The 16,990-nt window shown below is 40.9% G+C and overlaps 1 protein-coding gene across 3 annotated transcripts in view; it reads right to left on the reverse strand.

Annotated features, from left to right (window-relative positions):
* Positions 1-16,990, reverse strand: part of RNGTT (RNA guanylyltransferase and 5'-phosphatase) — a 114,986-nt gene that overhangs the window by 49,589 nt on the left and 48,407 nt on the right. For all 3 annotated transcript variants that reach the window (XM_080999889.1, XM_080999890.1, XM_080999888.1), the window contains exon 11: positions 14,416-14,580. In XM_080999889.1, coding sequence (XP_080856015.1) covers positions 14,416-14,580 — 165 coding nt within the window. The remainder of the gene's footprint in view (positions 1-14,415; positions 14,581-16,990) is intronic.

Here is a 16,990-nt window from a genome sequence, read left to right on the forward strand (position 1 = left end):
ATATTCCTGATTGCCGTAGTTGTCATGTTTTGGTCCATTGCTGGATACTAAGGAGGAGACAAGGCTGCTGACAATGTAAGGCTGATCAGAAATTTCAGGACCACAGATAGCTCCCAAGTTAGCAACTTGCTCCAATGAAGATTGAGTGCAGACTGGTGCCTTTTAAGTTTCTGTTTCTAGACTACTTCTTTCAGGCTCCATGCCCTTGTGGAGAACTTCAGCACCTTCAAGGGACAATCCTCTAGCAGCCCTCCTTTGTTCCACAGCCTCCCTCATGGTATGCTCTGCTATGCTGCTGGACTAGTGAACTGCAATGGGAGGCATCTGGTTCCTCATGCACCCATGGGGTACAGAATCTGGCCCTGCAGGCTCTAGTGGTCCAGGAGCTTCTTCTGGGTATTCCTGTCTAACAGACTCAGGTACTTAGTAACCAAGTAAAAGAAATAGGACTAATAAAAGCCTTTAAAAAGTCTATTCAGATAAAATACAGGTCTTACAGATTCCAGCCCATACCCAAAACACTTCAAATTAAAGGCCAGAAGTCTGGATATAGAGGGAAGTCCATGTTCCAAGTTTCTTACACAAGAGAGATAACTAAATCCTTATTTGATACCAAGCAGATAATTAGTTACTTTGCATAATAACTGATAATTTGACTCAATACATAAAAGAATAAAAAGTATGTTGGCTTGACAATATTGGGTTGGTGAAGACATATACTTGTCTGAGCATGCTTAGCATTCCCTCCCCTTATGGTTTTGTTCTATAAGCTACTTTTAAAATGAGGCTGCATTTTAAATTGTATTTTAACAGGCATTTTAAATTGGTTGGGGGGTTTTTTTTGTTTTTGTTTTTTGCCATATTATGTTTTTACTGTAACTTTACTGGTGTTAGCCGCCCTGAGCCCAGCTCTGGCCGGGGAGGGCGGGATATAAATAAAAATCATTATTATTATTACTACATTATCCTAAAGACAACCCTGCTTCCCTTTCCTTTTATCAGGTAACTAAGATGTGTGTCGGTTTTGCTTATATTACTCATTAATGAACCTTAAATAAAAATATAGGAATCTATTTCCAGCCTAGGTTAGCATCAATGGAACTTAGAAAGAGAAAGAACTCTAGGTCACAGCAACCCTATCCACTGCGGCAGAAGACAGAAAGGCCAGAGGACAGCTGGCCAGGCTGCCAGGGGAAGCAGCAGAGGATGGAAGATGCATAGTGTGCACTGTTCAAAGGAAGAATGGACCAGGAGTGTGGACAGCTGTTAGGACAGGAAACAGAAGAGTAAACGGGGGGGCGGGGAGAGCAGCCATTAGAAGACAACTAGCAAGAAACAACAGAAGTGGGGGCAGTTCACTGTGATAAAAGACAACCATGTGTGGCTTGCCAACTTGGAAACATCCCTGCTCTAGCGTAGTTTATTTAGGCTTGGAAAGATTGCTGTTGGTGATGTTAATCATGATCCAATCAAAGCCATTTTTTCAACAGAAACTTGAGATCAAAACATTATTTTCGATGAAGCAGGAACTATGCAAAAGGAAAGGGTAGTGAAAGAATGCATTAAAGGATAGAGCAATGGAAAGACTTAAAAGCATAGCAGAACAGTATTGATTTTAATCCTAGGTGCATATCTTCTAGTTTTCTTGAGAGAAACTGGACAAAATAAAGGAGTAAGAAAAGCAGAAATATTGAAAAAGGGAAGGCAGAGAGAGGAGAGAAAACAGGAGAAGATGACAAATAGGGCAAAAAACAAGAAGGAACAGATGGAGCTGGAAGAAGGGCAGGGAGAATAATAATGCCAATTCTGGCAGGAAACAGAGGGCTGATAGGTGAGGTGATTCAGTCCTTCCTGAAGGCATGGAAAATGAAAACAAAACTGAAAATCAAACAAAGAAAAGGGGTCACAGTTTTGGCAAAAAAAATATATCACCAGATGGTGTCAATTGTTTCTCCACCTAAATATGGAGCTTGGAAGCATCCAGCAAATACACACATTTCTCCACATCTCTTCTCATGTAATTTTACTTCTATTCCCTATATGATGCATTTTTCACTTTACACTGATGGATTGGAGTCCCCCAAAGTAGCCTTCCAACTTATATTAATTACAGTTAATTCAAAATGTATGAGACTGGAATTTCATCATTTAAAACCTCTCCCTACACTGTTAAGAGCTAGAGGACAGAACATTATTAAATATGGTACTATCTAAAGACAACAAAGACTTCAGAAAATGACAACTGTGCAAACATTAAACAAAACAGGAAAAAAACAGGAGGTGTACAGTTTCAGAATGTATACTAGCCTCAGGGTTTGAAGAAAGTACCATGCTGTTTTATGGTTTACTCTTAGAGACAGAGTTTACACTTCAATTTGTCTCGTGCTAGGACCAGCTGTCATGTTTTAAACACAAAATATTCTTAGAAACAACACATCATTGCTATACTGTATTGTGGAATTTGAAAAAAGTTGCATAGGTTGACTTAAATGTCATTATTTAACTTTCTGCACTACTCTTTTCCTCACTGTGATCTACAGTAATCCTCCATGGGATCATACCCCTGTAGGGTGCACAAGGAGACAAACCATCATGTGCCTATACTAGAAAGTCTTAATAAGTCTTTACAGTTTTTCATATCATCATGACAGAGGGGAAATGTCAATAATACTCTTTCTCAAGGATAATACTGGCTTAAAGGTAAAGGGTAAAGGGACCCCTGACCATTAGGTCCAGTTGTGACCGACTCTGGGGTTGCGGCGCTCATCTAGCTTTACAGGCCAAGGGAGCTGGAGTACAGCTTCCGGGTCATGTGACCAGCATGACTAAGCCGCTTCTGGCGAACCAGAGCAGCGCACGGAAACACTGTTTACCTTCCCACCAGAGCAGTACCTATTTATCTACTTGCACTTTGATGTGCTTTTGAACTGCCAGGTTGGCAGGAGCAGGGACCAAGCAATGGGAGCTCACCCTGTCACGGGGGTTCGAACCGCCGACCTTCTGATCAGCAAGTCCTAGGCTCTGTGGTTTAACCCACAGCGCCACCCGTGTCCCATAATAGTGGCTTAATAATGCTATAAAAATGTATACAAAGAAATGTGAACCTTAAGTCTACTCATGCATGGCTCACACATGTATGAACATCACATGATTTGACAGCTGAATATGTGAACAGATTCTTACGGAAAACATCAAATTTAAGGATATATTAAGCTCCATCTGCCGTGCCTTGCTATGTGAAAGTTCACTCACATATGCAAGTTACCAAATCGTGTCATAAAGGTGCACTTGTGAACTAGTTTTCAGTTATCTATATATAAGAACAGCAACCTACATCCAGGGTAGGCATGTTTTAAGCTTGCAGGATTAACTTTGTATTATTTTGCTAAACCTGGCAATATCATTATAATTAAAGAATTCTGAGCCCAGTAAATTGATTTTGAGTACCAGAACTGAGGGGAGCCAAATCATCTAATGACAGCTCCCAATGCCTCATACAGATATTAAGTAGCATTGGAGACAAAATGGTGCCCTGCAGCACCCAATAGCAAAAGTGCGGTACACCTCCCCACCCTATCCTCTGGATTCAACCATCTGGACCCATGGCAAAACAACACTGAAAGATCATGAAAGAGCAAGGCCATACGCCATCTGTGCTTGGCAACTCCTAAGCTTTCTGAAAATTTCAAGGTTTCAAGCAAGCCTTTACCTACAAAGACAGAATCTAAAGAACTCCCTCCCAACTGAGATCAATGCTTGACAAAGACCTTTCTATTTCCAAAGGCATTGTTTTTGTTTTCCTTATTAATTTTATCCAGGGCATGCATTTTTTAATCTCACTGTACACTGCTTGGAAACTTCATTGTTAAGTTGTATATAAACTCTTGAAATAATTAAATAAAGATTGAGCTTCATTTCATATAATGGGAGTAGCCAAACAACAAGCCCCCCCCCCCCTTTCAGCGCTGCCAAAATGCTTATACTATGCATACAAGTGTCCAGGAAGCCCAGATTTTCTAGCTAGAGAAGATTACACCCTGGAAAATGTACAAGGAGAAGTGTATGACTAGGGGAGTAAGAATGGGAGGGTACAGGAATGTCATCTGATGAGAGACTTGAGGTGCAAAAAACGAAAGTGTTACAGAAGATGTGATGAGGCAGGGTTTTTGAAGATTTGGCCCTGACAAGTCTAAAACTTCTGCAGTTTAATACAATTTAAATGATATTTGTGACCCCCAATGTTTGCATGAAACTCAACTTAGCAATAGTGGCTACCGCTGGCATTTCTTAGGATTACTTTATCCATAAATGTATCAATTTTCAAGTATTAATATTTTAGACTTTTAGAGAAAGCTTCACCTATTAGTTACCATAGTCAAAAAGAAGCACCTGTCTTTCTCACCCCACCCCGGTCACCCATTGCTAAAGTAACTCCTGACCACCAGAGAGGTATGTAATATTTTGGATAAACTGAAAGGCAAATGGCAAATTGCTTTTCTATGAGAATCACATAGGTGAGCTTTTTTGCAAAGTTTTCATTTGAATAAATTAATTACATTGTAGCTTAAATTATTCCAGTAGTAATATCAGAAGCAATAAATAATTACACATTATTAAATTACTTTATTATTGTTAAGCACACGTCCCCCCTTTGTTAATAAAATGATCTCATATCTCAAGTGCCCCCTGAATTTATTTCATATATTAAAGTCAAATATAATCCTCAGAATAAAATGGACTAATTATTTGATCCAAAATGAGTAGGTGGGTGCTTTCCACAGCCCTTTTGTTCTTATACAAAAACCAGTTGTGACATGCCCAAACTTGCATCATCTTTCTGCCACTGTATGAAGAAATATTTGATTTTGAAAGAAAGAAACTTTTGGGTGGCAGGAGTTGCAAACATTCCTCCCTTCTTCCTTTATCTATTTCACTTGACTGGCCTCTCTGGTCACTGTTATCAGGAAAAACACAAGTAGGAATTCAATCCAACTCATTTCCTTTCATTCTGGAAGGACAGGTCATTCTCCCTTCTTTGAGTTCTCACATGTCACAAACACCTCCCTCTGTCCTCTTCTAATTTTTAAAAATACAGGCTAGGCAGAACTGAATTTCAGATCAATTCCAGCTCTCCCCATCCTGGGTCTATGAGAACTTGTTGACGACACACACATAACATAATGTAGTTTTTCTTTATTTAAAGAAAAGAAAATATTTTGCTGACTTCCCTATGAGTTAAATGGTTTCTTTGAAGCAAATTCACTCATGGGAACCCATTCACTGATGAACACTTTATAAATCCTCTTAAAGGGAGTACATAGTAAGCATATAGTAATAGCACAGTAATCTGAAGTTGTAATAATAAATAGTAAGCAAGCTGACTCATACTGAGTCAGACCATTGGTCCAGCTAGCTCAGTATCGTCTACACTGATTGGAAGTGGCTCTCTAAGATTTCAGTATTGTCTACACTGATTGCAAGTAGCTCTCTAGGATTTCAGTATTGTCTACACTGATTGGAAGTGGCTCTCTAGGATTTCAGGCAGGAGTCTCTCCCAACCCTACATAAAGATGCTGTGGATTGAACCGGAGACTTTTTGATTGCAAGGCTACTACTGAGCGATGGCCTTTCCCCAAGAAACTTATACTCATTAAACAAAAACATGATATGAAGTAGCATTCCTTTAAGCCGAGTGGGGAAATTCAAGATGTTTACACTTTATGGCTGGTGATTAAGTATCATTTTGGTGGAAAGGCAAAAGATCTGTTGGTACAATGTACCCTGATTAAGCAAGATTAAAATGCCTATTAGAATTACAGTTACGCTATGGGTTAAACCACAGAGCCTAGGACTTGCCGATCAGAAGGTCGGCGGTTCAAATCCCCACGATGGGGTGAGCTCCCGTTGCTCGGTCCCTGCTCCTGCCAACTTAGCAGTCTGAAAGCAGGTCGAAGTGCAAGTAGATAAATAAGTACCGCTCCGGCGGGAAGGTAAACGGCGTTTCCGTGCGCTGCTCTGGTTCTCCAGAAGCGGCTTAGTCATGCTGGCCACATGACCCAGAATCTGTACGCCGGCTCCCTCGGCCAATAAAGCAAGATGAACACCGCAACCCCAGAGCCGGCCACAACTGGACCTCATGGTCAGGGGTCCCTTTACCTTTACTTACTCTGTTGTTCTTATAATCATAATCTATACTTGGGATTCAATTCTCTGACTGCAGTCCTCAAAATGGCTCCAGGCCACAAGGGAGAGGTATCCTTGAGGAAACCCTCAAGATTGCAGAGCAGCCCACAGAAATCAATGGAGAAATCCATTAATTTAAAGTAACTGGATGGGGCATCAAGTATGTCCTTCCACACTCTAAAACCCAATGAGAACTGAGCACAAACCCAACTGACTGCTGGGGAAGTTGAATGGAATGACTGGAATGTTGATAAGAAGCATTCTACACTGCAACATTTTGTTGTAGATATTCACTTGTCCCTTATCTTTTCCAATGCTCAAAGGTGAGTGATGGTCCTTATGTATATCAAATGACACTGTCTACATGCAAGAGGGAGGCATCAGCAAGCTTAGGGATCTCCAAGGTTTGCAGCAGTACAATAAACCTTTGTAGGTAGGAACCTAAGAGGGGAACTGAAAGACAACCCAGTAAGTTCTGAGTATGCTCAGTGTCTATGGAATACCTACTGCTGGAGTGAGGGCAGGAAATCAGGAGGAGGAGAAATGGGAGTATCATTTAAAAGGGGAGCATGACTGGTTGGAACAATGAACAATAACATTCCATACTTTTAACTTTTTCTGGGGTCTCATTTGAATGTATTTAATGGAAGAAAATCATTTGTTACTATAGTCACTGATATGACCAACTACACAAAGAGCACAGATTGATAATATGATCTAATATAGTCCATTATAAGAACAGGGTTACACTTCAAGTATATTTGAAAGTCTAATGGCCACTGAGAAGCAATTTCCATATTGACATCTTGAGGTAGATGTAAACAATATTCACCACTGTTACTTAGCAAGGAGGAAAAACAAAAGACTAAAAAAGTAAGAATGAAAGAATATCTGATTATTTCAGTTAAAAGTACATGCAGCATTCAAATGCAGCAAGAGTTCATGCTTCCATCAATGTGAAGATTTATTCCTTGTCTGATGACCTTTGTGGCATGCTGCAAAGCTCTTCTGTTCACTCAGGCATTTACCAATTGGAACGGTAGAGAAGAATCGTATGCCGGGTTGATGAGCTTTGCCGAGTGACATTTTAGTTGAGGACATAATAGTATGTTATGTTTTATACATGAACTTACAAGTGTCAACAGAAAAGACATTTAAATAAAAAAAAAGTATACTACTGCAATGGAAAACGTAAATGAGGACAGAAACAAATCACCAAGTATTCCAAAAGCTTTCTGTGTTGCTTTTTAGGTTAAGAGTGGACATTACAGTACATCCACATAGTCTACATCCCCATCAGTTCACCAGTTTACCAACAACATGTCACATTCCCACAATGCAGTAACTAGAGCCTGAGCCCCAGCTTGCTCCACTCGCCAACCCCCAACACTCCCTCAGCTTAGCCCCCTAGGAACTTTCCCTTCCCCTGCAATGAATGACTAAGCTCCATTTTCCACCTTCCCAACTCTATTTCTGAAGCCACTTCTTTCTTCTATTCTGCAGTCCCACTTTACCTGCACACATCCCATTATTATTACCACCACCCCCTTTCCTTCCTCCTTTTTTCAACCCTCACTTCACACGGACTACCTGCCACTTCCATGTCTCCTCCTGTTTCCTATTTTACAGCCCACTTTGCACACATGCCCCATGATGATGTATGTTGCTTTATCTTTGAGATGAACAGAATCTTAAGAACAAGCCTGTCAGTCAGATTGTTCAGTTGATGGATGTACATATATGGGTGCTTGCCTGTTAATAAGATACCCGTTCTAAATGAATACATTGAATCTGGAACTTCATGTTGAAGACAACAGATAGTATCAAGATTGAAATACATGATGTGAAGGATGAATAAGATAGAATCATTTGTATATTCTATTCCAACACTGAGGCTCCAAGCACCGAGGGCCTTCTGGTGGTTCCCTCACTACGAGAAGTGAGGTTACAGGGAACCAGGCAGAGGGCCTTCTTGGTAGTGGCGCCTGCCCTATGGAACGCCCTCCCATCAGATGTCAAGGAAATAAGCAACTATCTTACTATTAAAAAACATCTGAATGCAGCCCTGTTTAATGTTTAATGCTGTATTATGTTTTTAATATTCTGTTGGGAGCTGCCCAGAGTGGCTGGGGAAACCCAGTCAGCTGGGCTGGGTATAAATACATCATTATTATTATTATTATCATCATCATCATCATCATCATCATACCTCAGAGTTAAATGTAAAACTGGTAGCCTTCTCTACAAACTGAAAAGCAGCTCCTGAAGTTCGGGGGACCTGATTCAGAGGCCTTCTGAATCAGTAAAAATAGCAAAAAGCCTCCAAAATTTATGCTGTTTGTTGAGGCCCAGTGCATCCAACCCAGTGGAACGGCATATCTGTATTACTGTGCCTCCTACATATTTTTTTTACCCAACTATTTCCATATTTTAAAAAGGTCATTAAAAAGACAATCTTGGGAATATGCCAGTCTAATGGATGGCAGGCCACATAAATGGGCACATGTAGCTGACCCTTGATATAGTTAAATTCAAAACTACAGATAAATAAAAATATTTATTCCAGAAAGGCATTTATTCTGACCTTAAAAACTGAAAGCCTGTTGACAGCAGTGAAATGTTTGCTGGATATCTAGACTTTCAGTGCATTAGCATATCACCCCAAAATACTAAACTAATGTCCTTCAGAAACCAAAATTAATGTCACTGCCCTTTGGTTTGTTTTTGTTTTATTATGTATTTTGTGTTCTCTTTTGTATTTTTATGTTGTGAACCACCCTGAAATCTTCAGATGAAGGGAAGTATACAAATTTGATTAATAATAATGTCACTGTCCATTTAAACAGTTGTAAAAATATAAAAGAACAAATTGGATTTTGGAGGGGAAATCGGTTGACTAATTGTATGGACAAGCTTGTTCTATTTTTTTTGAAAATTATTGTTGGTATTTGTACATTAGAAATCACAAAGCCCTCAGCCAACTTTGGTGTGGTCCACAGGCTCTCACTGCCCAGCTGATTAGAGGAGAGCTCAGATTGGAGCATTCTTCAGCTGTTCCATGCACTAATCAGCTTGGCTGAGAGAAGGGATACAACTGGATCTCAGCATTTCAGCACAGAGTGATGGGAGACAGGCCACGTAGGAAAGGTGGGTGGGTATTTGTGTGGTGAATGGGAAGGTTGTGTCTGTGAGGAAGGAAGTCAATACCCACCCATGCAGTAAATGCTATCTGAAATGGTCAACTACAAATCTAATTAAATTATGTTCATCACTGGCTTAACTTGATGTGCTGAAATGTATGGCAAATCAAACACAGATTACTACAATCACTGGCAAACACTGTTTTAACCACTTATTGGTTTTACCTACAGTAGACAAGCTATTCATCCCCTTTGAACTCATTAAATTCAGTAATAGCATCAAACATATTCTTCATACAAGTCAGTTTTTCAGAACTAGGTCCTCCCCTGTCCCCTAATATGCAACTTAATTTACAAAGCAGAGCCGACATGCTGCTTCTCAGCTTTGTTTCTCCTTATGTTTTATGATTTGGTTATTATCTTGGGCATTGCTTTTTCAACGGAAAACTAGGAAGGAAAAAGTTTCATAAATGAAATTATCCGCTAAACTTAACTAATTTTCCAGCCAGAAATAGCCAAAACATACACCTTACTCCCCTCCCCTGGCAAAGCATAGTTTTCTCTATGGTTTCTACTTGGACACAATGTAAAACCAGAAGCAGCCCCACATGTGTCTGTCACTTCTGATTAACAGGTTCTCAAGCAGGCCTAACTGGTGAATTCTTATTATCTGCTTCTCACAAGCAGCTCAGGACCCAAGAGGAAATGCTCTCTAATGAAAGCACAATTTAAGCAACCATTACAAATGGCAGGCCACAATCTACCAAGACTTTGGCTTGCCCTTTAATTGATTGATTTGATTTACACTGCACACCTTCAATTTCCAAGAGTTCCCAGGGTGAGAAAATCACTCTTGCTTCTCGTTTAAAAACAAAAACAAAAATTGTCCACTTGAACAGTACTTTCTAAATCCAAAAGTTGATTGCCGTGGCCCCTGACCCTGGAGTCTCACAGTGCTCTGAGGAAGACTTGGATAAGATGGTGGTTCAGTCTACTATACCTGGACAGCCTTTACTATCTCCATCTGTTCCCTCCATCAACTTTGAACTCACATGATAGGTCCCCAGAAGTCCATATCTTAGATCCATTCAAGAGCCAAAGGATACAGAATCAGGCAAGGCCCTTTAAGAAACACAGCCATCTCTTTCAAGAGAGTATGCCCTATTGGGAAGCAGGTTTTCCCTTCCATGGTGGTTTCAGTTCCCTGTTAAGGCAATTTTCTTTGCAACAGGACTCACTGGAGCTGTCCAGGGTTCTGTTTTATCCCTTGATTTTACCTGAATGACTTAACAGGTCTGGACCTTCCATGACTTTCCCTTACTGCGGGGCCAGGGGGGGGAGGGACCTTTTTTGCTCCAATGGCCAGGTCTATCTGATCCTGCCCACAGGCCAACTTCAACAGGGGAGATGGGCAACCCACCAGCCAATAACATTATGTCAGTCTGATGACACACGATTGACAGGTATGTTCTCCCATCCACCTATCAAAATCCCTTGCATAAGGTTCCCAGGCTTGGGAACCACAGTTCAAAATGCACTGCCAGACCTATGCTTTGCAAACTGCTTCTCACTTTTCTTTTCAACTTCCTCTTTCAGAGGTTGAAAGACGTAGCATGAGGTGGCTTCAAAGAGCAGTGCTGAACTGGAGAAACAGTTTCCACTTAATGGAAACACTTCCTCCTCCTTGAGCAAGGCATGTTCCTACAACCCACCAGCTGATTAGCAGTTGATAATAATAATAATAATAATAATAATAATAATAATAATAATAATTTATTATTTATACCCCGCCCATCTGGCTGAGTTTCCCCAGCCACTCTGGGCGGCTTCCAATCAAGTGTTAAAAACAATACAGCATTAAATATTAAAAACTTCCCTAAACATGGCTGCCTTCAGATGTCTTTTAAAGATAGGATAGCTGCTTATTTCCTTCACATCTGAAGGGAGGGCGTTCCACAGGGCGGGCACCACTACCGAGAAGGCCCTCTGTCTGGTTCCCTGTAACCTCACTACTCGCAATGAGGGAACCACCAGAAGGCCCTCGGTGCTGGATCTCAGTGTCCAGGCTGAACGATGGAGGTGGAGACGCTCCTTCAGGTATACAGGACCGAGGCCGTTTAGGGCTTTAAAGGTCAGCACCAACATTTTGAATTGTGCTCGGAAACATACTGGGAGCCAATGCAGATCTCTCAGGACCGGTGTTATGTGGTCCCGGCGGCCACTCCCAATCACCAGTCTAGCTGCTGCATTCTGGATTAATTGCAGTTTCCGAGTCACCTTCAAAGGTAGCCCCACGTAGAGTGCATTGCTGTAGTCCAAGCGGGAGATAACTAGAGCATGCACCACTCTGGCAAGACAGTCCACAGGCAGGTAGGATCTCAGCCTGCGTACCAGATGGAGCTGGTAGACAGCCGCCCTCGACACAGAATTAACCTGCGCCTCCATGGACAGCTGTGAGCCCAAAATGACTCCCAGGCTGCACATTTCTTGCTCCAGCAAAGGAACAATTGGAAGCCCGCTTTAAGCTACCAATTATTCCTTTGAAGAACTGCCCTGATCCACCCCACAGAACTATGACATCAGGAGTAGGGCGCATGCATGTGCCTTCCCCAATAAGGCTTCATATGCTAGATAAGGATGCGTTGCAGACCAGGTTTAGCCCATGGCCAAAGGTTCCCCAGCCCTGAAGTTCACACTGACCGATTTCACCTGCCCAGAAGAAACTCAGCTGGACTGTGACTACTTCTCTGCAAACCTCAAGTCCCTGCAGAACAGGATGCTTGCACTGTAAAATAATGTAGTGGACTCTGCCAAAGCACCATATTCTCTACCAGGGAAACATATATAAGGACATTCCCTGTAGGATAGATTTTGCTCATTTTTAGCTTTGGAGAAATGTCCATATGTCGGGACAGAGTCCAGAGCTAATCATTCCCCAAAACATCACTGCCTCTCTTTACTTCTAGCTTTAGAATTGGGGAAATTTTAGTGAGAATGTAACTCTCACATTCATTGAAAGCCAGAGAGGAAGGGAGGGAGGGAGGAGCCGTCCTCTAAATCACCTTCAAGCATATAGCCAGAGCCCATTCTCTGCGGGAATGTGATATTGCTACCATTCTTTGCTACCTGGGAGTCGCAGACCATCTGGTTAGAAAGGGGGGAAATAATCATAACCATATGAATTGGATATAGAAGAGGAAAGGGTAGGAATCTCACAGCCACTATCTGTTGTTCTGTCAAAAGCCAACATGAGTCTCATCTGCCTCTACAATGAAAGACTACTTGGCAATCAATATATGCTACATGCTATTTACATCCTGCCTTCAGTGTGCTGATGCTATTTCAAAATATTTTACAAATTCTTGACACACTTGAGGCCTCTTATTTATCAATATCTCAAAAGTACATCCCTGACAGAGAACAGCACTAGGGCTAAAACTAGCACCTGCATTCAATAAATACCCTTCTAGTTATTCCTCCCTTTCAGTGGATGAGAATCTATGGAGTATAGAATCCACAGCAATAGGACTTTATAGGAATAGGAAGAGAAAGTTGTCTCTCCTTTAAATGCAAGGAGAGCGGCCAGTCCACATTCATCTTAAACCTTCAGTTTGAAATCCAGTTTTACATTACAAGCATGCAGTTCCTGCTTAAGAACTCCCTTTCCCTCTTTCTCTGTTTTTCTAGTAGCATATTCCATAGTATCAAGGAAAAGCTGGTAGGCCAAATGCTTCTCTTCAGTTTGCCAGGAACCGATCAGGTGAAGGACATTCCTACCTAACCAGTCATGTTTTGCTTCCCCAAACTCATGGCAAACTGGGGGGGGGGGGAGGCAGAAATTTAAGTGTTTTTGAAGTGACTTTTCTTGAAGTGGCAGAGAAAGATTACAGAATTGTTCTGCTAATTTTTAAAATAAATTTTGTTTTCATACAATGTGTGGTTATAGATGCTATATTGAGACATTAAATCAAACCTATATTAAAAGATGAAGGGGAAGCAATAGACAATTATGAGAGACTGATTTTCAAAAAGAATAGGTTATCACAAAATCGTATTATTTATTTTTATATCCCTCTAACACTTCAGAGAACTTAAAGTACCATACCCTAGATTCCCAAGCGGTTTTTCATTCAGAGACTTAAAAGACTGTGACATAATTACCTTCAGATCCCATCTCTGTCTCTCAGTTACTTTGGCAGTCGAGCAGAAGGGGAGGGAATGCAGTTAAGAGTGGTCTGCTTCTAAGGCCTCTCCAGAATCACTGCCATTAAGGATTGTCACTTGTTTTAAGGGAAATCCTGACACCAACATGCCCCCAAAGCAGTACAGAATTCCCATGCAGCTAATAATTTCAAGTAGAATAATATTCTACATAGTTTCAACACCAAGGCTGACACTTCAATGAGGCGAGGTGAAGCAATTTGCCGTAGGCTGGAGATCTGACCTTAACACAGCACCCTCGCCCTCACTTCTAATATTGTACCCCTGTCACTGTTATTGCATCATGGTGGGAGTGCAAGTGCAGCTGCAGGTGAGAGTGCAGGGCAGGCAGCAACACGGGCACAACATCGGGGACAGGGAGGAGGCCCGGATCAGAGTGGGGGCAGTATTTTGTCTACAGCAGAAAAACATAACAGGCTGCCCCATTCAAACACCCAAGGCCAGCAGAAGAAACAAACCACAAAATGTTTTAATGAAAAATTCACTCCAATAATTAACTAGAATGAAGAAGACAATATATTCTCCTCCTATGAATGATCCTCATTTCAAACACACATATAGATGGCTCTAGACTTCCCAATAAAGCAACGATAGTACCTGCACCACTACATTGTAAGCACAGAGACAACCCTTTTTCCTTGTTCATCACCTTTCTCTAAGTATTTTTTTAAAAACCTCCCCTAAAATGCACATTCTACTGTATCAATAACATAAAATAAAATAAAATAAAATAGTGGATATAAAACAAAAAGAACTTATGTTTGAAGGTATATTTTAAAATGCAAAGATATCTTGAAAGAGATTAAAAACCATATGCAAAGAGAATGACTACTCAAAGGACATAGAGATAAATAATCAAAAACATGTTTACCTTTTTTGAAACGTGGATGTCAAAAAATGGTTTGTTACGAACACTAAAAGGTTCTTGTGCTTTGTCGATTTGTCCAGTCTTCATTTTTTCATGTCGTGGGAATATAATCTCTTTTTCAATACATGCCAGACGAATGTTAAAATCACACTCTCCAACTGGTTGTGCCTGCCAAAAGAAAATACACAATTTGTTAATGTTTGCACATTTATAAAATTATAAGTGGCATGTACTAAAATATCACCCAACAATGATCTACAACTAAACAGTATTTAAGTAATAAAATGATAAGCAAAGAAATAAAAGGGAGGTATGCCATGCCACAACCCTTTTACTCAAATCAGCAGAGTGACTTTACAATTTTATCAATTCAAGAGGGCTATATCACACAGTCAGCTGCAGAAAAATATTCCAAAGAAACCACTAAGCTATTTATTTCTGTACCATACAGCACCATCTCTTGGTTATCCCCCCTTTTTCTGCTTCCTTATACAGGGCTCACTAGACTCCCATCTTTCTGCTATCCCTCCACAGGTATCTATGAGCAATAGCCAACTAACTTGTTCCATCAGTGCAAGAATTTCCACTTGTGCAAGATAACTTTCCCCCCTCTCCCCCCCATGCCCCCTTGAATCTGTTCTGAGGGTCCTCCCAACCCACCTGAGACTTGGGGAGGGTACAGGGCAAGGGGTTCCATTGCATGAGAGGAAATCCTTGCGCTGACAGAATGAGTCAGTTTGATCCACCCTATGCATTCCATATTGCTCATTTCTCTCTCTCTCCATCCCATAGCACTCTCCTCTTTGTGCCACTGCAGATTTTTATGCAATATTACCCACCTGTATATCTTTTCCTCCTACACAGGTTTATACTCACCCACTCCACCAGTTACCTCCCTTTTCCTTCTTTAAGTCTTTTTTGTTTTTGGCTGATTCTGATCCCTATCAATGCTGTGTGTGACAGCAATAGCTGACAAGGCTTTCACTCTCCCAGGAATTTAGAAACTGCAGGAGTATGACACACAGGTGGGTGGGTGGCTACAACAGACTGAAGAAATTAAGCCAACTCCACCACACACTTCTGAATCAGAAAAGGTGCAGATGTACAGATAAAAGCAGTGTTTGTCCCTTCCCTCCAGTTCTGTGGGCCTTAGATGATTCTTATGGGTGGCCGGCAGTAGTCTGTCTCGAGAGACAGAGGTAGAAAAAGCACAAGGGCCACCATGGAGAAAACAGTTTCTACTCACACTGTTGATTCTCTAAATGTGTAAAAGGGATCCCGTTTATTCCCACTCACACACTTCTACCTATACCTACCAGGTATGTTTTAAACCTTTTTGCCCACGGCCACCATATATCTAAATGATCTGCTAATGACAACACCTTGTTTTTATACACAAACAGCTGTGAAAGTTAGGCGTGACACAAGGCAGGTCAGACTCAATAGCAGTTAACCAATAGTTATACTTCATTATAAAATAACTATAAGAAGAAAAATGTGCACTTTCAAAAGGTTACTAAAATATGTTAAGTGTTTATATTAACCAGGGTTCTGTTCCTCTAAATGACAGTCCCACTGTAACTGCTTCAGCTGAACTGCCAATTATCCTGAGCCATTCCTCCCAGCGGATTTGAGTACTGAGGATTTCCTGGGTGTCACTTGCCTCCTGCAAACACAAGGAGTTTCTATGGAGCTTCTCTTGCAGTCTTCACCCTGGCTGAGCTCCCTGCAGCCTTACCATAGACGCCCCCCACTCTTTGCTGACTACTGCTTACAGCTCCTTCTGAGGCTTCACTGAAAGAAATGTCATGATTCTCTCAGCCCCTTCTTGAGCCTAAGACAGTGATATCAGCTCTTTAAGGCAGATGATTGCCAGTCTCTTTGATTGCCTCATGTATGGGAGTGAATCTGCTTGGAACAGGGTACCCCAAAGTGTTTCGTATTATGTTCAAGTACCATCTAAGTATTTCAGATCTAGAATCCCTGTCTCTTTTGTAAGTCCTGTTAATATCCAAGTATGAAAAGCAATTTCACAATTTTTCATGTTGAGACATTTTTTGTGATTCAAGTGAAAGCAATCTAAATTCTACATACTCAGCATTTTCATTGAAAGGGTGTTGACATTTCAAACAGTAATAACATTCGCAACTTCCTGAAAAACATTCATCACCTTTCTAGCACTTTTCATCAAGGTATTGTTGCAGCAATCATAGTATTGGGATTGCTACCTTGCCTGGAATAGGTTTGGTTTAACGTTTTCCTAGCTTTTTGAAATAAGATTTAACAGGAATTAAGATACAAGTATATGTGCTATAACTATATAGAAAAAGCAAGTGCTATATTTGGTCCCTAGAACTTTATGTATTTTGAAGGTACTGAATTTTTCAATCCATCACACATATTTATGTGTTGCTAGTATGGTGGTTTTCAAAAGATCAAGTTTATTTATTCGAAATTGAATTGACACAAAAATTAAGAATGTCTCATACTCGCTTGTAGTCCTTCCTTCCCCAGCAATTTTGTGCTAAAGAGGCACCTTTAGGCATGGTACCATCAAAAACCACTCTTGACCCCTTGT

The sequence above is a fragment of the Podarcis pityusensis genome, assembly GCF_964106645.2.
Source record: "Podarcis pityusensis genome assembly, chromosome: 3".
Classification (NCBI taxonomy): domain Eukaryota; kingdom Metazoa; phylum Chordata; class Lepidosauria; order Squamata; family Lacertidae; genus Podarcis; species Podarcis pityusensis.